This window comes from Hyaloscypha bicolor, assembly GCF_002865645.1.
Source record: "Hyaloscypha bicolor E unplaced genomic scaffold K444scaffold_118, whole genome shotgun sequence".
Taxonomy (NCBI): domain Eukaryota; kingdom Fungi; phylum Ascomycota; class Leotiomycetes; order Helotiales; family Hyaloscyphaceae; genus Hyaloscypha; species Hyaloscypha bicolor.
This window is the reverse complement of record NW_020194620.1, coordinates 1,215,973-1,239,106: the sequence shown is the minus strand read 5'-3', so window position 1 is coordinate 1,239,106 and position 23,134 is coordinate 1,215,973. Positions and strand designations below refer to the sequence as shown.

Genomic DNA, 23,134 nt, shown 5'->3' with positions numbered 1-23,134 from the left:
AAACATACGATTTAACACGAGAGAGAAACCGAAGGCGCCTCGAGGCCAGCCCCCTGGGGATTGATGGTGTTCTGCATGAACATGAGCCCTGCAGCCCTGGATGACAGCCCATTTGACGAATCGAACCGTTGGCGTCATAGAACCTCGACCTCGGCCTCACCTCGACACTCGCCAGACAAATCTTCACCAGTGTGGCTGAAGCGTCAAGCCCAAAGCCTCATGAAGGGAGCCGAACAGCCTGAGATCGTTGCAGTCATTGCTCGGTTCTGATAGGGACATCCTACCCGCTTGGTGAGAGCTCCGATATTGTCCGGAGACATGGTTGAATGATGGGAACATTCGAGTTCGGGGGCAGGCTCTCAGTTCTTCAGTGTTACTTCGAGCTCGACCTTGGATAGAAAGAAAGAGAACTAGGGTCTAAATCACGTGACTACGTCGGGAAATTAGCCCCGTCGAGGCGCAAGGTCGGCTTTCCTCAGGCCTAGGCGCCTCATCCGCCTCTGACCTCGTGCCTTTTCTCAATGTATACCGAATGGTTCGACGATCCACAACTTCATAAGGGACATCTAGGTTACCAGTGGGGGGGAGGGGGTCAGGTCACATGGCTATGCCCTCTCGCCTCCACAGTAATTCTGCTCCCGAGAGAGTTCAAGTTTTAATTTCCTCCTGCGCAAGCAGCCAGAATTCCTGCTAAATGTCTCCAAGAACATAAGAAAGAAGCCATGGTCCCCCATCCTCCAATCTTCCTCGGCCGTATCAGATTGGCCGAAATCGAGCCTTTCGGGCAATCCGAGCTCCTCATCTTCTCCATAACCATACCCCTCCCTCCCTCACTTGAGCTCTTCGAGCGCGTCAACCAGCTCCCGGCCTTCCCTTCAAAGCCTTCCGGTCGTGGGATTGTTCCCTCCGCTGTAAATTACCTGGCTTATCAGAGGCTCCAGAGGCTTTAGAGCCCTCTTGGGAAAGGTCAAAGAAGCCCGATGGAACCACAGCAGGTTGCCTTGATCACCGGTCGGCCATCGCACAATGGTGGTCATTGCCCATTGGCCAACTGTGGCGATCTACAGCCAAGGAATAGTTGCATACCAATGATAAGCTTCACGCCGCGCGGGGAAAACATTCGTAAAAATTCTGCGATAAGACTCCTGTAATGGTCTTATTGAAAAGCTACTACTCATTCCTTGAAATAGGCGGTTGCATCCGAATTTCGTTTCCTTTTCTTTCGTTGTCTTCCTTCATTCGTAGCTTTCATTTCAGCCGAATCTCAGAAGTTCGATTATCACAACACCACCTACCTGCCTCTTTAAGACAAAACCTAGCCCCCCAATGTCGGTTCGAAAGACAGACTCGGGATCGAATTCCCTGACTGAACCGAATGATCTCAAAGTTCCCTATGAGGAGGGACTCGTTGAAGCCGGACCGGGTATAGCGACGAATGGAGATTCAGCATGGGTTGTTGATCACCATGCAGAGCGTGCTCTCTGTCGCAAGTTCGACTATCGTCTTCTTCCCGTACTGGCGATGATGTATCTTTTCAATGCTCTTGATAAGGGCAATCTTGGAAATGCGAAGACCGATCACATGGACACTGATCTTCATTTCAAGAGCAATCAGTATAACATTATATTGAGCGTTTTCTACGTCCCCTACGTACTAGGAGCCCCGCCTATTGTAAGTCCTTCAATGTTTCGAATGCGCACCAACATTCTGACACTGGAAGGCAATGCTAGGGAAGAAGTTTGGTCCTGCTATAGTATTGCCCATCTTGATGGCATGTTTTGGATCGTTCACCCTCCTGACCGGTAGAACCCCCAGTTCGATGCTCCAGAAGGGTTAGACACTAACATTCTCACAGTTGCTGCCACCAACTTTGCCGGCATGCTCGTTTTGAGGCTCTTTCTTGGTGTGACATCACGATCTCTCTTGCAGTGTACCAGCCTCTAACGGTGATCCAGGCCTTTCGGAATCCGCCTTCTTTCCTCTAGTCATTTACTATGTAGGTGTTGGGGGAGAAACCATTTCCTATCTGCGAGTGTTTCATGAGATTTTCCTAAGACAATGTCCTCTCCCGAAACAGTCCCAATTGAGCAATTACTGACTCCCCCGTTACCTAGCTCACAACCTTCTACAGACGTGGCGAGCTTGCCCGTCGCCTAGCCATCTTCTATGCAGCCAGCAACATCGCCAACGCATTCTCCGGCCTCCTAGCATTCGGTGTCTTCCACATTAAGAGCACGCACCTCTACGCCTGGAAATACCTCTTCATCATCGAAGGGTCCCTCACCTTCCTTTTTGCAATCTTCGCTTTCTTCTACCTACCAGCCAACGCTAGCTCTGCGAGGTTTCTGAATGACGAAGAGAAGAAGCTTGCTTATCATCGTATCCAGGTAGATTCTTCGTCTGTGGTTAATGAAGCGTTCAATCTCAAGGATTCGCTTAAGATCTTCAAGCAGCCAACTACCTACGCCTTCCTCGCCATTGAAATCTGCCTTGGTGTCCCACTGCAATCGGTTTCGCTCTTCCTCCCACAAATCATAGCCCGTCTTAAATACTCGACCGTCAAGACAAATCTGTACACTGTGGCACCAAACATCAGCGGTGCGGTGATGCTCCTGATTTTGGCCTTCACTTCCGATTACACAAGACGAAGAGGACCTTTCATTGTCCTAGGCTTCACTTTTACATTCATCGGAATGATAATCTTCGCCCCCATCGACGTGGTCCACGAAATTCACCTAGCCTGTAAGTACATCTCCCCACTATCTCGGAACACTCATTCGCGATCAGGAGAGCTGATATTTCAAGACTTCGCCACGTTCATGATGTGTTGGGGCACCTCCGCCCCGTCAGTCCTCCTGTCAACATGGTACAACAACAACGTGCCCCACGAAGGCCGCAGAGTAGTCCTGACATCTATCGGCGTACCACTCGCCAACCTCATGGGTTTAGTATCTAGCAATATCTTTACGCCGCAATCAGCGCCTAAGTACATCCCAGCCTTAGCCACGACTGCTGCTTTTGGTGCTACAGGTGCTTTGCTCGCTGGGTTGTTGAGCTTGTTCATGGTTTATGACAATAAGAGGAGAGATCGTAAGTTGGGGAGGAAGTTGGATATAAGGGAGATCCCCACCGAGCTGCTTCGCGACGGACCAAGTGTGCCCGAGTTCAGGTGGTTCTTGTAAGGAGTGGGAAGGAGACGTGATCTAGGAGAATTGATGAGTGGGAGAAAGGAGCGAACGTGTTGTATTGCGAACTCGAGCTGTAGAGCAAACCAATGCCATCAGATAACACATCTGCTATGTTTTGCTGTCTATTCCTCTAGCCATTGCGATTATTCAAACAAATGTTGGGACATTCAAGACTTCAGCACCTCAGAGGGCCGTTAGGCGTAGAATCAGGTTTAGCGAACCCCATTCGGCTTAGATTATTTGGGTCATATATATTCAAATAAGATATTTCCTGATATTAGCAGTGGGCACGGGTCTAGGGTTGACCTAGATCCGGGGAGTCAGCGTGGGACTTGTTGGTAAAGGATTAAGTTTTCGGCATATAACTTTTTGCCATTTTGATTTCGATTTCTAGGCCCGAGGGAGAGGCAGGCTCGAATAGGTATTTGTTTGTTTTTCTTCCTTGGCCCTCTGGTAGAGGTTGCGCTTCCCTGAATGCATGGAGCGAGCCTTTGTGATGAGTTGCGTACGGTATTGTTTTGTATTGTATAGTTCTCTTGACTGGGCACAAAAGGCAAAATTATATCCTGAGCTCTGGACTCACACTTCCCAAGGAGGCAACTGAACTTCTGAAGGAAGTTGAGGATACTTAGATGGATGCATATCTTATGTGCCGCTTTTTGTGGTACAATGGGCGGCCGGTGCTATAAGATGGCATATTAAAAGAGTCTGAAGTCCAAGTCCGCTGAAATTTAAAAAGGAATGCCTCCAAAGATGGGCAACATCAGATCACAAAAACACATTGTTAAATTCGCAAAGGGTTCCAAATGCAAGAATTGATTAGCAACTACCCCAAATCATCACTGAACGCCCCTCCCCGATTTCCTGGTATATCCATATCGATGCTATGCTCCGCCTTCAAATCAGCCAACCATCCAGCCACCACAGCCGTTCCACTCAAACTCCATATTTGTCAAAATGAGGCCGTTGCATCATGATATTCACCTGCCGCCCAACCGCCATACCGCTCAAACTCAAACTCCAAAACCCCAAAATATGAGACCGTTGAACGTCTTCATCAATCATATCGCGTCGTTCATTGCCGTCATTCGTAACGAATCCCAAGCTCAAGAATCATCATCATAACTCATCCCTTCCACCAGGATCACCACATTAAGACACGCCGCATACGCCTCCCGAATAGCACACGCCATGCACGTCCTATCCATGTCCGCAACCACCGCACTAAGTCCCCAATGACTGCACCACGCCCTCGCAAGCACCTCATTATCACTGACACCAAACGCCTCAATAGCCAGCACCTTCTCCCGCGCATCCTCTTCCTCCTCCTCAACAAGAGTCCTGCCGCCAGAGCTGCTTGCCGCGCCGATAGAAGAGACGTTTCCGTTCAACCCGCCCCAGTCTTTGATCCTGAGGATCTCGTCGACTTTAACGGCTGTATATACGTAGTCGAAGAACAGCGGATGGGGACCTCTGGCGCAGGGACATGCGGCTATGAATGAGACGTCGTAGGAGAGGCGGAGGGGCCAGGATTGCCCGTCGATGGCGAATTGTACTGCTGCGTCGTAGGTGAGAGGTTTATCTTTATCCCTGTTGTCTGGTACGCTGCTTGCAGAAACTGGTTTCAGCGCCAACTTTTCGATCCGGACCGTGTCGACGATCTTATCTGGGTCCAAATCTGGGAGCAGGAGTTGATATTCGGCTACAGGATATTCGTCCGAGGGTGGTCCCAAGGGATCGGAGCGTTCGGTCATGCTTTCGGTATCGCTTACTGTGAGATATTGCTTTGGTTTTCGTTGACGTATGCGTGCGATTTGGATTCGGGAGAGGTCCGGCGCTGGGCGTGCTGGACCGATCCAGCCTCCTATTTCTCGACATGTGGGTGCGAGAACTTTACCGACGATGGATGCTGCCGACCAGTATGTTGTGCTCCTGTATTGGAACCCGCTGTTTGGATGCATATGTGTTAAAGAGGCCAAGGCATTACCACCTGCATCCGAATCACAGTCGATTAGGGAGTTCATTATAAGCCAGGGTAGTGTCACACCTGGAAGAACCATCCCCGTGAAATAGGACATCGTATCGGAGCTTCGATCCTCCAAAGGCTTCTCATCAGGATCCTGTTCTCTCAAAATCTCGTCCACCTTAGCATGGTTCGGCCATTTCATCGCGCGTGCGAACTTCCTGAGAGCTTTAACTTGGCCTTTCTTAATTTTAAGATGAAATCTGACTGGAAGATTCTTAGTTTAGAAAGTTACAAAAAGACAGGTAAAACTTACTGCTTTCCAAATCTCCACCAGTCTTGAATTTCTCAATGGTCATACACTCGTGCCACTTCCTAGCAAGGGCAAGATCCCAAGCTATACTAGGCGGTAGCTGAGCAAGTAATTTTTCCTTCGCCCAATCCGCATGGTGCTTCGAATGTATCCGGCGATCCAACTCCGAACTCAACAGCAGCTGATGAAAGAACGTCTTGTACCTCCCATGATCCGTGTACGTAGCATTAGCAAAGTACTTGGCCACAACCTGATTCTCCGGTCTGCTAAAGTCGATCCACTCATCCCTCGATAACACAGTAATTAGATCCGCTATCTGTGTCTCCATTCCTTTGTGGGGTTTCTTGAACTTGTCCGGGTCTCTGAGAAGGTTCCTGTAGAGGTTCTTGTATAGCAATTCTTCATAGTCTTCCTCAAATCCATGCTCGAGATATATCAGCCTTTCCAGGATGACCGAAAGTTCCACTTCTCTTGGCTTGACGCCTGGATCTCGAAGCTCGATCGGGGGTGCAGGTTGTCCGGACAAGGCGACCCAGTGATTTAATGTGATTGTGCCCGGCTGTGCACCATAGCAGAAGGACATGCTTGGCTGCTCGAGAGTTTCCCACGGATATACAGCTGGTGCCTGGCCTTGGAGTGGAAATGAGCACGCAGCAAATGCAACATTATATGGCTCCGCTTTGTCACTTCCATCGGGTCCATTCCCAACGACAGTCACGTACAAGTTATAGTATTCCTCAGAGGCGTGCGGGATCGGTCGTCGATGTCCTTTGAAGACCGGAACACCAGAGCAAATCAACTCCATCGCCTTTCCCTGTGAGAGGCTCCCATCTCGCGCAACGCCTAGTGGAGGCCATTCCGTCAAAGGTTGTGGTGGTGCCGGACTTCCACGTGGAGATACAGGAATTCCAGACGACCGCCGGGGCTCAGATCTCGCGTGGGGTGATCCCGGGCTATGTGAACGTCGCCGGTGGCTTCGGGGAGGGTTTGAGGTGGCCGGTCGTTCTCTGCGGTGCTTGCGTTCCTTCTCCTGCTCGAGGTAAGCCCATTAACGTCATGATGTGGTTCAGAATGAATATACTCTATCGCTGGGGCTCTTGGAGGACAGCGGCGCAGTGCTTCGACTCCTAAAGAGACCTAGCAGCTTGTTTTTGGTTTCGCCCATGTTGTATTGTCCAAGTCATGTCCGAGAATGTAGGGTAATTTGTAGTCGCAGTGGTGCGAGGCCGCGTCTTTGCAGCGAGGCTGAGTCTTTGCAGTAGTAAATTCCTAGCAGCGTCGTCGTTGGTCCAAGAGAACCTGTTCAGCTCCCATTCGAATTTTGTGGACTCTGAAGAGAAAGCTGTGAAAGGTCGGCCGTTCCATAGTTGTTTAAAGGTGTCATGTGCGATTGTGGTTTCAAAATGTTCATGAGCACATGGCGATGAATCAGCCTTGCGCCCCACACGTGACGATTTCCATATATACACCCCCCACGATTAATCGTGCAAGTCGGGAGCTTATGTACTGGCTATGATACAGATCCAGTTATGATAACCCGGTATGGCACAGCTCCAGCCCGAAATCTTCCTCCTGCTCTTGATATCCTTCGATCGATACTCGCTTCCAAACACTTAGTTCAGCTCAACCTTGACATCCCCAGACCAAAGCGTATCCGTCATTGCTGAACTCGAATTGGTATCATTAGATAAATTCATCTTCTTAACTGCTTCTCGATACTGCAAATAGGTTAGTTCAAGAACAGGAGACCGAGAAATATAGTGCTTACCTGAATAATGAAGTTGAGAATCAGAACGACAATCAGAGAGACACAGACAATCACAGGCCCAATCCAATTGTCGAAGTCCTTTCCACTTCTTGCCACAATCATATCTCGGCGCACGCGATGCATAGAGTAACCCCATATCGCGGTAAACATAGCGATGCCGAGGAATACAATACTGAAGGCCTGTATCGTCAAGCTTCCCTTCGCTGCGTTGTACAGTGCAACCGAGAGCGTACCCAACAAGACGGAAATGTGCTGCCATTTCAAGAATGTTCTCTCGTTGGCAAGCCATACCTTAGGCTCTACTTGCAGAGGTCCAGAGTCTTTGATAAGTAAAGTTGGTTTCGTAACGCCAGGAGGGAGCGGAGCCTCTTTCACTCGTCGTACCAGAGCGTACCTCGACAACGAGAATGAAGGGAAGACTGAAGGCATGGTGCCATATCCAGACTGCGCGCTTGATCCTTCTCCACCATCGCGCGCCGCTGGAGATCTACTGCTGCGGCGTTCCCTCGTACTGTCGTCCTCTGCCGCCAATCTATCTTGCATGTACGACTTGCCCAACGGTGAGCTAACTCCAGGTTTGAAACTTCCACCACCTCTTGGAGTTCCAAGGAAGCTCCCAACGACTTGGCTGTTCTCTGCTCTCGTGGCCTTCCTCCTCTCCTCCTCCTCAAAAGCATCCTGCGGGTCCTTACGAATATCCGTTTCGATTTCGCTGAGCCAGAAGGGGAGGGCGTTGACATTATCCTCGAACAAAGACGCCACCCCATGGACAAACTTTGAAAATCGAGGGGCTTTGTGTACCAGATGAGACGCCATTAAGTCTTCAACCCATTTAGGGCTCTTCTTGGCTCCATCATCTTTGACCTTAATATCCAGAATTGCATAGGGGAACCTCGATATCTCGCCCTGGTTTATGTTGGGAAAGGGGTAGGCCATAGCACTGTTGTCGATATCGAGTCGATGCCAGTTGTCAGGATCTCTGCACGGCCGGTCCGGATCCAGGGAGTCCTCCCTGATAAATGCCAGAGACGTATCGATAGATATTCTGACTTTGTCATCAAGAGGTTTTTGGAAAGCTGTTCGTGTATAAACCGCTCGTAGGACTGGCTGCAAGTCGTGCTCCAAAATAAACTTTTGAATCTCGGCCACAGTAACCTTGAACTCCTCGATTTTGTTGGTTTGCTGCCCTTGGCGCTCCATCTTCTGTATACTCTTCTCCATTTTATATTCGCCCTTGATGAACGACTGGATATACTTCCCCTTAATCGGAATTCTCTTCTCCTCGCTAGTTCCATTTCCATGTATAGTCTTGAGTTCAAGAAAGAGCTCAGGATTAGCGCTTAATTGGCCATACCACCTCACCCGCAATGAAGATGCGTCAACCTGTCGGTCGACCTTATCTTTATACAAGGAAAAGTCTTGGCTGTCGAAATAGAGGGAATTGAGGGTCGGGTCGCCCTGTGTTTCGAGGCTCTTCGAAGTCGATTGCTCGCTATAAACAAGGACAGGAAGTCGGCGAAGCACGTAGGTTTTCAGCTCGAGCAAATTATCGAGATGGACCCAGACTATCGCATTTTAGTGACGCGTTCTTCTGGAGCAATCGATCAACTCACATTTATATGCTGTATACCTCTCCCCATTGTGAGTCTGAGATTGGGCATCGGATGATGATACGGCAGGATTTGTTTCTGTCTCGTCAAGTTGCTGACGAACGACGAAGAACATCGTCGAGAGCTTGTTGAGAAGTGGGTGATAGCCTTGCTCGGAATTGAAAGGCCGCTTCGAGAGACTGGTCATCAACATGGGACGAATCTTGTAGTTGTTCCCCCGCTTCCGATCATGCTTCTTAACAATCTTCAAGAACCCCGTGTAGTTTATTTCGCTGTATTTCTTCAGCCTCTTCGTTTCGTCAAGGATGCCGTCCAATTCTTTCTCGAGCTCCTTGAACCGTTCAGTGGTGATGGTCCCCTTGGGATTTCCCTCCTCTGGTGCCAGATCATGAAGCTTCTCGGCGGCTTTTGTTGCACGCTGTTCGAGGCTCTTGAAGGTTGATTCTTGGAAAGCAGCGACCTTCTCCAGCTGGACGTTGAAAATCTCATCGCAGAACTTGTTCTCGTCGTCCTCGGTCCATTTGACACGCTCTTCCGCATCCTCACGCAGGAGGCTCTTGAGCTTTGCGTAATCGATATATTTGTCCTTCCATTCTGGGTATATCGAGCTCCGCAGAGTCCTTCCGAATCTCATCGTGGAGAGGGAGGCGGTATGTCAAGCTGCGGAGGAGAGTATTGTCGGATCGTATCGAGAGATTGAAGGAGGGGGTGCAAAAGAAGGCGGGGAAGTCTATCGTATTAGCTGAACCATGAATGGCTTAAATCGAAGCCACTGACTGGACACGGGCTTCAATGCCTTTCGTCGAAGCTCAACTGCTGTCGATTGAAAGGCTGCGGGGATGTGAAGTAACGTCTTTGGTCTGGGGGGAGAGTAATTGTAGAAACAAGTGAAAAATTCCATTCGAAGAAGGCTTCAAGTTACGTGCCACACCAGGAGGGTTGAAGCAGGCAAGGGTCCTGGAGCTTCGAGCAGGGATTATCAGGGAGGTCGAGCTAAGAAGAAACGTGCGCCGGGAACGAGCCTTCATTTGCCAATTCCTGGGCGAAAAAGAGGGTGGAATGTTCGGACGGGATGACCCCACTTGGCACGTGATGTTATCGATGATTATGCATGTCGGGTGGGGGTTTAAAAGATGGGTTTTGGGATGGATTTATTTATGTTCAAAGAACCTTCATCAATAATAACAGTGATCTTCCATGCGAAGGGAAGGGGGTCTCCCGTGTGTCTTTCTATTAAGATTCCCAATTTCAGTATGCCGTGGTAGCAATGCAGTTCTTGTCCTTAACAGCTTAGCAAAAGCTTCACAAGATATCATCTTCTGAGCATAATTCACAAATACAGGAAAAGGACCAGAAGTTTATGTACTGTGGTTCAATGCTCTATTGTACAACGCGAGGAAATCCGCAACTATTCCCGAGACCCATCAAGTGAAAATATTCGCTGGTATCGCAAGTATAATTGTCAAGCCCAAAAACCAAGACCGACGATTCTTTCCGCCATGCTCTTCTGGTATCGTAGCAGATCGTTCGTAGAAGATCGTTCGTAGCAAAATCGTGAACGTTTCCCTCATCAATCATCTTGAACCCATTGACTTTTCTCCCTCGCTTATGCATATTCCATTCCCTTGGCATCCGACAAAAACACTCTGACGACCACGAAGCCATTCAGGCAGCAACAGCAGAGGCCTGGATAGGAGCGCGCTCAGCACGACCAAGAATCTCATGCGCAGTTCGCTTGACGATACCACCGGTGACTGGAAGGCTGGAGGATCCTTCAAGATAGAGGTCAACCTCGCGAGCTGACTGTCTTCCTTCATTGATGCCCCTGAGGGTTTATCAGTAGGTAGAAATTAGTCAGACGATTGGGGATACAACTCACCAGACAATGAGCGACTGTCCACGACGACAATCACCAGCAGCAAAGACGCCTTCAACGTTGGTGTGGTATTTTCCTGGAGGAGTCTTGATATTTTTGCGAGGATCCTTCTCAATCTCATCGCCAAGAACACGATCCTCAGGTCCCAAGAAACCCATGGACAAGAGGACGAGGTCAGCAGGAAAGAATTGCTGAGAGCCTTCAAGCTTCTTCATGTCCCAACCACCGGTAGCAGACTTGGTCCACTCAACACGGATGGTGTTGATGCCTTTGACCTTCCCAGTCCCATCGTCAACGAACTCCTCGGACATGACGCAGTACTCTCGAGGATCCTTGCCCATGTGCTGCTTGACCTCAGTGTGACCGTAGTCAACACGGTAGATTCTGGGCCATTGTGGCCAAGGATTGTCACGAGCACGCTCATTCGGTGGCTGTGGCAGCAACTCAAAGTTGGTGACGGACTTGGCACCGTGACGGACAGAGGTGCCAATGCAGTCATTACCAGTATCACCTCCTCCGATGACAATAACGTGCTTGTCCTTGGCCGAAATGTAGGCGTTATCTTCAAGCTGAGAGTCAAGCAAAGACTTTGTGTTCTTGTGCAAGAATTGCATGGCAAAGTGGATACCCTCAAGGTTTCGGTTCTTGATGGGGAGGTCACGAGCAACAGTAGCTCCTGTTGCAATAACGACAGCATCATTCTTTGCCTTCAAATCCATGAGCTTGACGTCCTGTCCAACTGCAACCCCGGTCTTGAAGGTGACTCCTTCGGCAGCCATGAAGTCCGTACGACGCTTGACAATCCTCTTGTCGAGCTTCATGTTGGGGATACCATACATGAGAAGGCCACCACAGCGATCAGCCCGCTCATAGACAGTGACCGTGTGGCCAGCTTTGTTGAGCTGGTCAGCGCAAGCAAGACCGGCTGGTCCTGATCCGATGATAGCCACAGTCTTGCCAGTGCGGACCTTGGGAGGCTGTGGGGTCATCCAACCCATGTCGAAACCGCGGTCGATGATGGCACACTCGATGGACTTGATACCGACGGGGTCCTCGTTGATACCAAGAACGCATGCACCTTCGCAGGGAGCAGGGCAGACACGTCCAGTGAACTCAGGGAAGTTGTTGGTCATGAGAAGACGATTGAGAGCATCCCTCCACTGGTTCGAAAAGACGAGCTCATTCCACTTCGGAATGATGTTGGAAATAGGGCATCCGGAGTCAGACTGGCAGAATGGAACACCGCAGTCCATGCAACGAGCAGCCTGGTACTTGAGCTCATCCTCGTCAAGACGCTTGGAAAGTTCGGCCCAGTCCTTGGTTCGAGTCTTTGCTGAGCGATACTTCTCGGATCGTCGTTGGTATTTCATGAAACCTTTGGTTTTGTCCAGGACAAGAGATCTCTTCTTCTCAACGGCAGCGTCACCGACGGTTTCTTCGATGTCCTGCAGGTCGGACTTCTTCTCGTGGGGATGCTTCTCCTTCAAGTTCTTCTCGTGAACTTCACGGACAGGATTGCTAGGGAGAAGAGGGAGCGAATACTCAGTACGCTTTGCCTCAGCTGCCTTGGCGGCCTCCTCTTCAAGAACTCGCTTGTAATCGACAGGCAGGACCTTGACAAAGCGAGGAAGGGCTCTATTAAAATCGAGAAGGACGCGAGCTGCAAGTTCAGATCCGGTGTAGTGATGGTGATCTTCGATCAAGCCTCGAACGAAGGCAATTTCGGCAGGGTCATCAATGCCTGAAGCTTCGACCATCTCAGGGTTGAGCTTCGACATGAAGTCCTGCTGGATGTCAAGGATATAAGCAATACCACCTGACATACCAGCAGCGAAGTTACGACCAGTGCTTCCCAAAATGAGAACACGACCACCAGTCATGTACTCGCAACCATGGTCACCAACACCTTCAACAACAGCAGTAGCACCCGAGTTCCGAACCGCGAAACGTTCTGCCGCCACTCCTCGGAAGAAGCAAGTTCCACTGGTAGCACCGTACAAGCAGACATTGCCAATGAGGACGTTCTCCTCTGCCTTGAAAACGGCAGTACGGGGAGGGTAGATAATGAGGCGACCACCGGACAGACCCTTTCCGACATAGTCGTTGGAGTCGCCTTCCAGCTCGAGGGTGATACCAGCTGCGAGGAAGGCGCCGAAAGACTGTCCAGCAGAGCCCTTGATGTTGACATGGACCGTATCCATGGGTAAACCAGCTTCTCCGTAACGCTTGGAGATCTGGTAGGATAGGGATGTCCCCATGGCACGATCCGTGTTGACAATGTCGCACTCAATGCGAGAAGGCAGGCCTTTGTCGAGCGTGAGTTCGGCCTCAGAGATAAGTTTGTTGTCCAGTCTGACGTAGAGGCGATGGTCTTGCTTTCGGACGTTAAAGGTAGCTACTCCGGGTCTGAGCTTGTGCGCTGGGGTCAGAATCAATGAGAGATCGATGTTCTGAGTCTTGTTCGTGCGCAGATCCTCGCGAACTCGGAGGCACTCAGCATGGCCAACCATTTCGTTTATGGTACGGAAGCCAAGCTTTGCCATGATGGCTCGCAATTCATTAGCGATATAATAGAAACTGCACAGGAGGGGTTAGCAATCGCTCATCACGTATCCTTTCGGGAGGGAACTATTGAGTTTCTTGGTAAGGGGAACATACAAGTTAATGACATGCTCAGGTGTGCCCTTGAACTTTGTGCGGAGCTCGGGGTCTTGAGTTGCAATTCCAACCGGGCAGGTGTTCAACTAAATTATAAGTCAGTATGGGCCATCGCAGAGGGTGGGTTAGGGAGCGCACGTGGCATTTTCTCATCATAATGCAGCCCATAGCAATGAGAGGGGTTGTGGCAAAGCCCCATTCTTCTGCTCCAAGCAAACAGGCGACAGCAACATCACGGCCAGTTCGAAGTTGACCATCGGTTTGGACAACAACACGACCTCGAAGATCGTTCAAAACTAAAGTTTGATGAGTCTCGGCGAGACCAAGTTCCCAAGGGAGACCGGCATACTTGATACCAGTCCATCGAGAGGCACCGGTTCCACCATCGTGACCAGAAATCAAGATGTGATCTGCCTTGGCCTTGGCCACACCAGAAGCAACAATTCCCACGCCGGTTTCAGAGACAAGCTTAACGGATACTCGTGCACGAGGGTTGGAGCACTTCAAATCATAAATGAGTTGCTTCAAGTCCTCGATACTGTAGATGTCGTGGTGCGGTGGTGGGGAAATCAAACCAACACCAGGCGTGGAGTGACGAGTACGAGCAATGGACTTGGATACTTTGTGGCCAGGAAGTTCACCACCTTCTCCGGGCTTAGCACCTTGAGCCATCTTGATTTGAAGTTCATCGGAGTCGGCCAAGTAGTTGGAGGTGACACCGAATCGTCCGGATGCGACCTGCTTGATAGCTGATCTCATAGTATCACCACTTTCCATTCTCTCGGATCTCTCTGGATCCTCACCACCTTCACCAGTGTTGGACTTTCCGCCAAGTCGATTCATGGCAATGGCGAGCGTTGAGTGAGACTCCATAGAAATTGAGCCGTAGGACATAGCTCCAGTACAGAATCTGCGGACGATCTCAGTCCATGGCTCGACTTGGTCGATCGGCACTGGGGAGCACTCATCGAACTTGAAGTCGAGGAGACCTCTGAGGGTGCATGCCTTGATTTGCTCGTACTCAGCGAGGGAATAAGCCTCGTATGATTTGTCGTTCTTGGTGCGGACAGCATCCTGGATGTTGGCAATAGAGGTTGGGTCGTTGATGTGGGGCTCTCCTCCATCACGCCAATGGTACTCTCCAGATTCTACGAGACCTGGAACGCTGACAGTGTATCGAGATGGAAATCCCTTCTCGTGGAACCTGAAGGCATCTTCGGCAATGAGCTCGAAGGTAATGCCCTTGATTCTGGTTGCGGTGCCCTTGAAGCATCGGTCGACAACAGTATCATCAACACCGAGTGCCTCGAAGATCTGAGCACCCTTGTAACTGGCCAAGGTAGAAATGCCCATTTTGCTCATAACTTTCAAGATACCACCGTCGGCGGAATACTTGTAGTTTCGAATGAGCGTCTCATCGCTGAGCTTCTTTCTGATCAAACCCTCGCGGTTGAGCTTGATAATACTTTCCATGGCAAGGTATGGGTTGATGGCGTCGGCACCATATCCTACGAGAACACACATGTGGTGGACTTCGCGTGCCTCTGCAGTCTCGACAACGATAGCAGCGAGTGATCTCCACTTGTTGTTGACCAAGTGATGGTGAACCATGCCAGAAGCAAGCAGAGCCGAAACGGGAACCCGATCGGCGGATGTTGCACGGTCAGACAGAATGATAATGCGGTCCTTGTTCGCGATAGCAGCAGTTGCCTCTTCACAGATGTAATCCAAGTGCTTGAGATAACCCTTGGTACCTTCGGATTTGGGGAAGGTCAAATCGATGACTTTGACAGTCCATAAAGGGTGAAGCTGGTTGATATTCTTCAAAGCGTTGAACTCGGAAATCGAGAGAACGGGCGTTGGCAAGAGTAGGCGCCCGCACTGGGATGAGTCCATTTCCAGCAAATTGCCTTGAGGGCCAACATAGCACTCCAGGGACATAACGATGGCCTCTCGAATGGGGTCGATTGGAGGATTTGTGACTTGTGCAAAGAGCTGCCGGAAATATTCGTAAAGTAGGCGAGGTGCCTCCGCAAGGCACGCCAAGGGAGCGTCGTTGCCCATAGACCCAAGTGCTTCCTTCTCATCTGAGGCCATTGGTGCAAGGAGCAAGCTGACCTGCTCAAAGGAGTATCCGAATGCTCTCAGCATCGCATCTTCCTGGATGGGAGCAGAATCAGGCTTGGCTGCCAGATCAAGTGTGCCTCTGGCGAGCAGATCCTCATGGATTCTAGGCAAGCTGATCAGCTCTTTGTCGAGCCATGCGCGGAAATTGTGGCGGTTTGAAACGGTGCTCTTCAGCTCAGCATCGTCGATAATGCGGCCGGCAAGGGTGTCAACAAGCAGCATCTTTCCAGGCTGCAAACGCCCTTTGAGAATAACTCGCTCGGGGTCGACGTGCATAGTTCCAACTTCGGATGCACAAATGACTCTGTCATCGTCCATGACATAGTATCTGCAGGGTCGGAGACCATTTCTGTCTAGGTTGGCACCACAGTATCTTCCGTCAGCGAAGGTGAAGAGAGCAGGTCCATCCCAAGGTTCCATCTGACAAGCAGCCCACTCGTAAAATGCAGCTTTGGCAGGGTCCATTGCGGCATTGTCTTGCCATGCTTCTGGGACCATGAGCATGACGGCCTCGGGAAGAGAGAGGACACCGTTCACGGTGAGGAGTTCCAAAACGTTGTCGAAAGCAGCCGAATCAGATCCACCGTCTTCAACAATGGGATAGAGCGTCTCAAGCTCATCACCAAAAATGTCGGATTGCATGACACCCTCACGAGCGCGCATCCAGTTCTTGTTGCCCCGCAATGTATTAATTTCACCTGGATTAGTCGTTAGTGCGTGTTTCTTGGTGGGTGCTACAATATTTCCATACCATTGTGAGCTGCCCACCGTAATGGTTGAGCGCGGTCCCAAGATGGGAAAGTATTTGTGGAAAAGCGAGAGTGTACAAGAGCGAAATGGGCTTCGTAGTCGGCATTTACCAGATCATAATAGTACTCGTAAACCTGTACGGGAGCAAGCTGGCCCTTGTAGACAATATTCTTGTTGGAAAGGGAGCAAAGATAGAACCAATTGTGGAGACCAATGGTATGGGTCGCACGCTTTCGTAGCACGTAAAGTTGTCTCTCGAAATATTTCTCATCAAAATGGTCAGGATCTGTAGTCTCTGGCGAATTGCCATAGCCGTACGCAGATGCTAACACGACGAACGGCTGCAAAATAATAGGCTCACGCGAAGCAGCAGCAGGACCAAGAAGAGTAGAATCTTTAGGAGGCTCTCGCCATCCCAATACCCTTAACCCCAGTGACTCTGAGATCTCTTCCAACTGTCTCTTTGACTCGTGCAACGTCTCCTCATCTGGCTTGAAGAAAAGATTGCCCACAGCATATTGTCCCATCGGTGGAAGCTTGATATCCGTTTCGCGTTCGAAGTTCTTGATGAAGAACTTGTGGGGAATGGAGGTCATAACACCTGCACCGTCTCCGTCTCGAGCATCTGAACCCACCGCACCGCGATGGGTCATGTTACAAAGCAAATTTCGCGCTGCCGAGGTGAAAAAAATTAGCTGATTGACCTCTAGAAATATGTATAAGGGCATACCATCGCTGACGATCTTGTGGCTGGCCTTGCCCTTAATGTTACTGGAAAGGGTCAGTCGTTGCGCTCGGTGGCAGATTTCAGGAACAAAAGCTTACCATGCAAAGCCGACACCACAAGCATCCTTCTCCAAATCAGGGTCATACAAGCCCCTATGAACATTGGTCAGCCGGCTGCTCCTGCAGACAAATTGAGGGAAAACTTACTGCTTCACCGGGAGCGCTCCCGCCCAAGAGCCGTTGCCCTCCGCTTGATACTCATACTGATGGTATGGCTCATTCTCGGCGTCGATCTGGTTTTGTCTATCGTTGAAATCGTCGGCTCTTGCCATAGCAGGCAAAGTAGCGGCGATTCCAGGCGTTTATCGTTTGCGGGAGAGTGAAAGCCGTCTTGTGTGTATCGGAACTGCACAGAAGGCCTTGCAATGGATGTTTTCTGTCTTGCAAATTGCGTTAGCAACTGATAAAATAGTGTCGGAAGATGGCCACAACTGGAGTGTTGGTCGGAAGTGGATTTCTGGGTGGTGGGAAAAGTTGGAGAGGCTGGATGGGCGGTTTAGTAGAAGGATCGCCCGTGACGATCATGTCGCTTGCCTCGGAGTGGTTCGATTGTTGAAAGTGAATCCAAAAGATCAAAAAGATTAACAGCCTGCTGCCACCGACTGAATTGTGACCCGGCAAATGGATGGAGAGAGACCGAATTGGTCTATCAGGCCCATTGAACCCCGAGCGGCTGTCTGCATGGACATGCACGCTGGCCGGCCGTTGCGATAACCAGGCGATTGGCGGCATCCGGGGATATCAAGTGGGAAACGAGGGGAAGCATCATGGCACTCACGCTGCTCTGTGTTCCTTATTCACAACTCAACAATACTGCTCTTGCAAAGGAACGGTCGGGCTGGTAATGGGGGAGAGGGAAAACAGGCACAATGGGGGGGGGGGGAAAGCTTTTTATTACTGTACAGAATTTGGTGTGTGGAATTAAGAGCCCCTCCACACCTTGGAGCTAGGCACGGTCCAAGTGCTACTCCTCCAATGTTCCCTTCGGCCTGTACCGGCCTCGTCTTACGACTACTGGATTTCACATCTAGGACGTGGTTCTGCATGTGTGGTCCCCACTCCAACTGCATATCTTCTTCTATCGGAAGACCTGTCCATCCCCCAGATCCGGCGAGGTCGCGAGGACTCAGAACGGGCTCGCACCTTGTCCAAGTCCCCCCTCCTGCCGAGGACGACCAAGGTGAGTAAGTGGTGATATGCTCGAGTGACCTTTTCTAGCAGTCATCGCATCCAGGCGAGATATAATAGCCGATGGGCTTTCGATCCTCGGAAACTCTTTTTCGAGGACAAGGTTTCCAGGACCCCACACAAGGGCCACAGCTTCGAGGCAGGCTGCAGCTCGAGCTGCATATGTCGTGATGTGCAGCACTGCAGCAGCAGCAGCAGCCTGCTTCGCTGCAACGTGCAGGGTCGCCGCCCAGCAAATGGGAGGGTGGCAAAGTAGCCTCAAGTCTGGGTCGTCGACGGTCATGGACGGTCGTGCACCTGGCCCTCTGGGCCCTACGGAGAATGGCCCTGGGAGCGCCGTCCGCCGCGAAAGTTTTTCTTCAGTGAGATCCGATATCGCCGTTGCAGACGCTGAGCTAGGACAACCTTATTGCTCCTTGCCAGGGGGTCGATTGGGTTAAGGGGCTAGCTGCTGAGCAGGTCCAGGCTAGAGAAGTGTCCAAGAGACTTGGCTGCTGGTCGAGGAGTGTTCTTGGGAGCTAGTCTAGCTAGAGCGGTGCCAGCCTTGAAGCGGACGGTTTTGCATCGAAAAAGATTTTGTCCCGGCTCGCTGACTGGCTGCGGCGCCGGCAGGGAACCACCCCGCACCGAGGGTTCGTGTGAAAAAATGACACATTGCCCATCGTCCCATTCTCGTTGCAGCCAATCACGGGCTCTGGATATCAAGATTGCAGTGTGATCCTGGTGGGAGAGGAGCCCTTCTCCCCTGTCGTGGACCCCCCCCCCCCTGTTGAACGTCCCACGCCAGCGCACAAATCAGAATTCGCGACATGTTTCTGCGGATGACCAGGGGGATGGCAAGGCTCGTGACCACGGGCGACGGAATATCTTGGACAGAGAGCCAGAGAAATCGGGCGCAATAGGAACCGCCCGGCCAGCGAAGACATGGAAAAGCGGCTTGTACTGTAAGAAGAAAAGAAGAAAAGTTCGAGCCCCAAAGACCCAAAGGGCGGTCAATAATGGCAGCTGAGTCGTCTTCAGCATGACGCGCACGCACAGCCTGGGCACAGTGGGCAAAACCCGGGTTCCGCATGTACTTACGAGAAGGAAACTGGGACATCGAGTCACATCTCACAGAGGAACCGGGTGCGAAACGCGGTCAGAATTGCCTGAATACTGCCCTTTTCGAGATCCGATGGAGTTGAGCCGTCCGGGGCTGGAGAGGGCGGGGAATTGACGAGGGATTGACAGGAACACAGCCTTTTGCAAGCCTTGCCTATCCAAATCGGGCTAGGCTCAGCCTCGCCGAGTCGGACCGTGGAGAGGGGGAACGCGACGTGAATGTTTACCACAAAATTCACTCATTCACCAAGACACCACCAAAATGCTCTCCCTACCGAATCTGGAACCTCGGGATGTAGGATTCACTCCCGCGGTCGTGTCTCCAAAACCAATTTATTGACATGCATAGTCCTACACGTTGTGGTACACCTCATCCACGTCCAACAATCCCCCCCCCTTTGTCGAAGCCAGCAACAACGCCAATGACCCGCCCACGCAAGGCCAGAATGCAGGACCACATCCACACCGCCGCCACAATGCGCTCCATCGGACGCCCTTGGTCCGATTGCGATTGGACGAGGAATACATGGAGCGGAGGAAGCTGAACATCCAGAATTATGGCAATTCGTGGATCAAGCCGCCCGGCATACCGAAGTCCTTGCACCAGCTACGCGAGGAGAAGAGGGAGATGGAGGAGCACCAAGAAGCTTTGCGACGCGAAGCGCTTGCACAAGAGCTCGCAGAGGCAGAAGCTGAAGGTGTCGATGCTTTGTTGCAGGGCGAGGGGATGGACCCCGAAATGGAAGAAGCGCGAGACCTCGACAACGACGTTCCCGAAGCCGACACAACAAATCCAGACGTCGATGGTCCCGAGAGTGAGGATGAAGAGAATGATGTCGAGGATGTTCCCAGAGGCGTCTTAGCGGCACGAATTCCTGATGATGTTTACAGAGAGGCTATAATTCGTGGAGAGGACGTTCGAGCCGCTCGATTTGGTAACGATGGCGGATCGACTGTTGATGAAGAGGACCAATCCCAGATGCTTCAGGAAGAGGACCTAGTCCACGAAGCAAGAGGCCACCATGATATGGATATGGACATGGATGCGGATCTGGATGCAGACATTCCTGAAGCCGAGGCTGGGAGCTACGAGCATACGGACACAGAGGCTGAGCTCACCAGCAGTGATGATGAGAGCCTAGATGATGGGCGCTTGCCCCAACGGAATATTGTGACTACGAGTATGGTCAGGAGTGATGGAACCCAGAACAGCATGGATTTGGGAAGCCTCATGTCGAATGGGAGCAGCCAGATTGGCAGCAGTCCTAGGACGAGAGGTGCTCCACGAGGCAGAAACAGGCGCTCGTAAGCGGGAAAACATCCTCAAATAGGCATCGTTCCAGAAATCAAAGGTATTAATATAGCCTCCCTGCGGCTAGAAGCAATAAATGATTTATCTTACAAGCAGCGCCCAACGCCTGGTTTAATGCAATCCCGCTGTCTCTTCTGTTCTTTCTCCCAATGCCCACCGTATAAAGCGAATGCAGTTCCTAACTCTCAGAATACCCATACGTAGAAAAAGAGGAACCCAACAGCAGCAAAGAATGCAAGCCAAACCTTCCAACCCACCCCTGTTCGTTCTGCCATCAAGAGCATCCTGTTCATCGTGCCTCTTAACCTGACCCTCGTACTATCAAACGAGTCATTCATCTTCTCCGCCAGTGCTGAACTCTCTCGAATCTCGTCCCCAATCGCTACTGTCATCTGCTTCCAATCAGCACAACTCCCTTCTTCATCCAGAGAACACACACGTCTTTCAACTGCCTAACCTTCCCCATTATCCCCTCAACCTGCCCATCGTTCTGGCTCTCTAACTCGTTCAGCACAGCATCGCTATACTGTCCCCTTCACAGCATATTAGCCCCCCCTCCCATCCTCTCCCTCAACACCACAACTCACCTCGAATTCGGCGTCGCTGGCCTATACCCCAGCGCACCTGCCCCAAGTCCTCCAGCTGACCCATTCGCAGCACCGGCATACCCGTACCCCCCCGCATAACTGCCTGCGCCCGGCCGACTCGGGCTCGCGGTCCCTGGTTTCCTCTCGCTCCCGCCGCCGTTGTAGTTCTCGAAGAGGGCACTGCGGGGATCGCGTTGGTGGAGGGAGGAGGCCCCGAATCTGCTTTTCAGAGAAGAATCATTAGCGCGATTTTCCAGAAGAAGAGGAAATGTGGTAGGGGATGCAGGAGCGGGGATTTGGATATGGGTTGAAGGGCTTGAGAGCACGCGCACATAACGGTAGAAAAGCGCCACGCCCAAAAAGGGAATTAACGAGCGCCAAATATTGGATTTATGCCAAGAGAAAGGTAGACAGGAGGGAGGAGGAAGGGAACAAACCTTGATGCCATGGTTGTGGAGTTTGAGGTGGAAGTTTGATTGTACGTCTGGAAATGTGTTCGGTTGGGGCAACAGATGAAGCCACCGCATCACCCATGGAAGATTTGGCAAAGGGGTCTTTGATGGCAACAAGCCACGTTTTCTCAATAATTGAAATGCTTTAGTAGTTGAACAAGATGGACTTTGATTTCTCATTCAGATAATCAAAGAGATTGGCACTGCATTCACAATTCAAAGTGGAGAAGTTGGCTCATATCATCTTTTTTCGCATGCCTCTCGACGCCCCTTTCTAAAGTACACCAAACCCAGGGAGCCTCCTATAGCCATTCCGCAAATCAATCGTAGTCTCATGCCCAGAAACCTCATAATGCAGTGCTATTGGAGAATAACTTTTTGACGACAAACGAAAGATGCATGAATGTGCTTTTGATGACGATCGGGGAAGAAAAGTATCCAGTCAAAGCAGTTCAGTTCGGATAGACTAGCCATGTCCAACAAATGCGATGTTGTCCAGGATTTGCATTGAAAGTCCACCAAAACTGATCACGTCTTCAACCAAGGATTTAGTCTTTCATCTCCTCATCCTCATCTGCTGCATCTATTAGACACTATAGATTCTTGTACTCTTTCGATCTTACCTGGCGCCTCGAAATCATCATCCTCATCCTCATCTTCATCTTCCTCTGGGAGCTCCTCAGCAGCCTTAGCGAAGTCAATGTTGCGGCCACGAGTGCGGCGACCGATGATGTTATCCAGGTCGATCTCCTCCATATTATCCTCATCAGGCTCATCGGCTAAACTTATATCAACAAAGGTGTGAAGGTAAACCGGTTGCTAGGAGTATCTTACCGACAGCTTCGGTCTGTAAGAGATGTTAGTTGATGCGCTAAACTTCGAGTAGTCGGTCTATTGAGCATACCTCGTCAACTTCTTCCTCACTGGAGCTCTCATCAACGTCCATGCCCTCGTCGTGGGTTTGCGCGCCGGCGGGGGCTTTGCCCTTTCCCTTGCCCTCAACTGCGGTGGCAGTGGCAGTCACATTCTCGTTCATAGCGGAACCGTTTGTGTCGGCCATTTTGAAGTGATTTCAAGTGTGATTGCTTGATTGAGTTGGTAGTTGTGAAGTGCGCAGTTGTGAAGGAAGTGGATTGTTTTGTTTGAGAGAGCTCGAACCGCGAGATTTCAGCCTTTTGGCGCGGAAGGACGCGATTTTGGCCAGGCAACACGTGACGAACATTCTCCTTCCTCCAAGGTTAGATACGATGAAATTGAGTTGGTGTCAGACAATTTGAATCCGGATAAAAGAGCAAATATGTAGCGGACCGCATGTTTATTGACATTTCTATCTAAATTTCAGACGTACTACAGTGTGGAGCTAGCTATGAGACGGTCGCGTCGGACAATTCTTTGGGGACCAAACTTTCCGACGTGACATAGTACAGGAATCTGAAGTATAGGTTTGAGGTTTAA

The 23,134-nt window shown here is 50.8% G+C and overlaps 8 protein-coding genes across 8 annotated transcripts; 3 read left to right on the top strand and 5 right to left on the bottom strand.

The window, feature by feature from the left end:
* Positions 1–1,326: 1,326 nt before the first annotated feature.
* K444DRAFT_535993 (MFS general substrate transporter) lies at positions 1,327–3,182 on the top strand (the record flags this gene model as incomplete). The annotated part of the gene is made up of 6 exons (XM_024875340.1): positions 1,327–1,671; positions 1,721–1,802; positions 1,856–1,903; positions 1,956–1,996; positions 2,115–2,742; positions 2,806–3,182. The coding sequence occupies 6 exons, from the start codon at positions 1,327–1,329 to the stop codon at positions 3,180–3,182; spliced, it is 1,521 nt and encodes a 506-aa protein (XP_024733309.1).
* Positions 3,183–4,294: 1,112 nt separating this feature from the next.
* Positions 4,295–6,629, bottom strand: K444DRAFT_632818 (uncharacterized protein; the record flags this gene model as incomplete). The annotated part of the gene is made up of 3 exons (XM_024883523.1): positions 4,295–5,418; positions 5,468–6,494; positions 6,546–6,629. 3 exons carry the CDS (start codon positions 6,627–6,629, stop codon positions 4,295–4,297), a joined length of 2,235 nt encoding a protein of 744 aa, XP_024733308.1.
* A 219-nt stretch (positions 6,630–6,848) lies between these two features.
* Positions 6,849–9,850, bottom strand: K444DRAFT_594887 (vacuolar transporter chaperone-like protein). The gene is made up of 3 exons (XM_024878374.1): positions 8,846–9,850; positions 7,233–8,797; positions 6,849–7,182 (listed from the first exon to the last, which is right to left on the bottom strand). Exons 1-3 carry the CDS (start codon positions 9,474–9,476, stop codon positions 7,078–7,080), a joined length of 2,301 nt encoding a protein of 766 aa, XP_024733307.1. The 5' UTR covers positions 9,477–9,850; the 3' UTR covers positions 6,849–7,077.
* A 657-nt stretch (positions 9,851–10,507) lies between these two features.
* Positions 10,508–17,311, bottom strand: K444DRAFT_535502 (amidophosphoribosyltransferas-like protein; the record flags this gene model as incomplete). Its single annotated transcript, XM_024875291.1, has 8 exons — positions 10,508–10,667; positions 10,722–13,295; positions 13,377–13,462; positions 13,515–16,201; positions 16,255–16,926; positions 16,984–17,024; positions 17,079–17,132; positions 17,187–17,311. 8 exons carry the CDS (start codon positions 17,309–17,311, stop codon positions 10,508–10,510), a joined length of 6,399 nt encoding a protein of 2,132 aa, XP_024733306.1.
* Positions 17,312–18,014: 703 nt separating this feature from the next.
* Positions 18,015–18,994, top strand: K444DRAFT_666026 (uncharacterized protein; the record flags this gene model as incomplete). The annotated part of the gene is made up of 3 exons (XM_024887153.1): positions 18,015–18,219; positions 18,261–18,589; positions 18,651–18,994. The coding sequence occupies 3 exons, from the start codon at positions 18,015–18,017 to the stop codon at positions 18,747–18,749; spliced, it is 633 nt and encodes a 210-aa protein (XP_024733305.1). The 3' UTR covers positions 18,750–18,994.
* A 242-nt stretch (positions 18,995–19,236) lies between these two features.
* On the top strand, positions 19,237–21,012 carry K444DRAFT_566976 (uncharacterized protein). The gene is made up of 2 exons (XM_024877148.1): positions 19,237–19,623; positions 19,678–21,012. The coding sequence occupies exons 1-2, from the start codon at positions 19,591–19,593 to the stop codon at positions 20,635–20,637; spliced, it is 993 nt and encodes a 330-aa protein (XP_024733304.1). The 5' UTR covers positions 19,237–19,590; the 3' UTR covers positions 20,638–21,012.
* On the bottom strand, positions 20,704–21,725 carry K444DRAFT_566973 (uncharacterized protein). The gene is made up of 4 exons (XM_024877147.1): positions 21,665–21,725; positions 21,228–21,449; positions 21,080–21,173; positions 20,704–21,032 (listed from the first exon to the last, which is right to left on the bottom strand). The coding sequence occupies exons 1-4, from the start codon at positions 21,673–21,675 to the stop codon at positions 20,826–20,828; spliced, it is 534 nt and encodes a 177-aa protein (XP_024733303.1). The 5' UTR covers positions 21,676–21,725; the 3' UTR covers positions 20,704–20,825.
* A 185-nt stretch (positions 21,726–21,910) lies between these two features.
* K444DRAFT_616225 (uncharacterized protein) lies at positions 21,911–22,831 on the bottom strand. The gene is made up of 4 exons (XM_024880885.1): positions 22,584–22,831; positions 22,514–22,526; positions 22,303–22,458; positions 21,911–22,253 (listed from the first exon to the last, which is right to left on the bottom strand). The coding sequence occupies exons 1-4, from the start codon at positions 22,737–22,739 to the stop codon at positions 22,228–22,230; spliced, it is 351 nt and encodes a 116-aa protein (XP_024733302.1). The 5' UTR covers positions 22,740–22,831; the 3' UTR covers positions 21,911–22,227.
* Between the last annotated feature and the right edge of the window lie 303 nt (positions 22,832–23,134).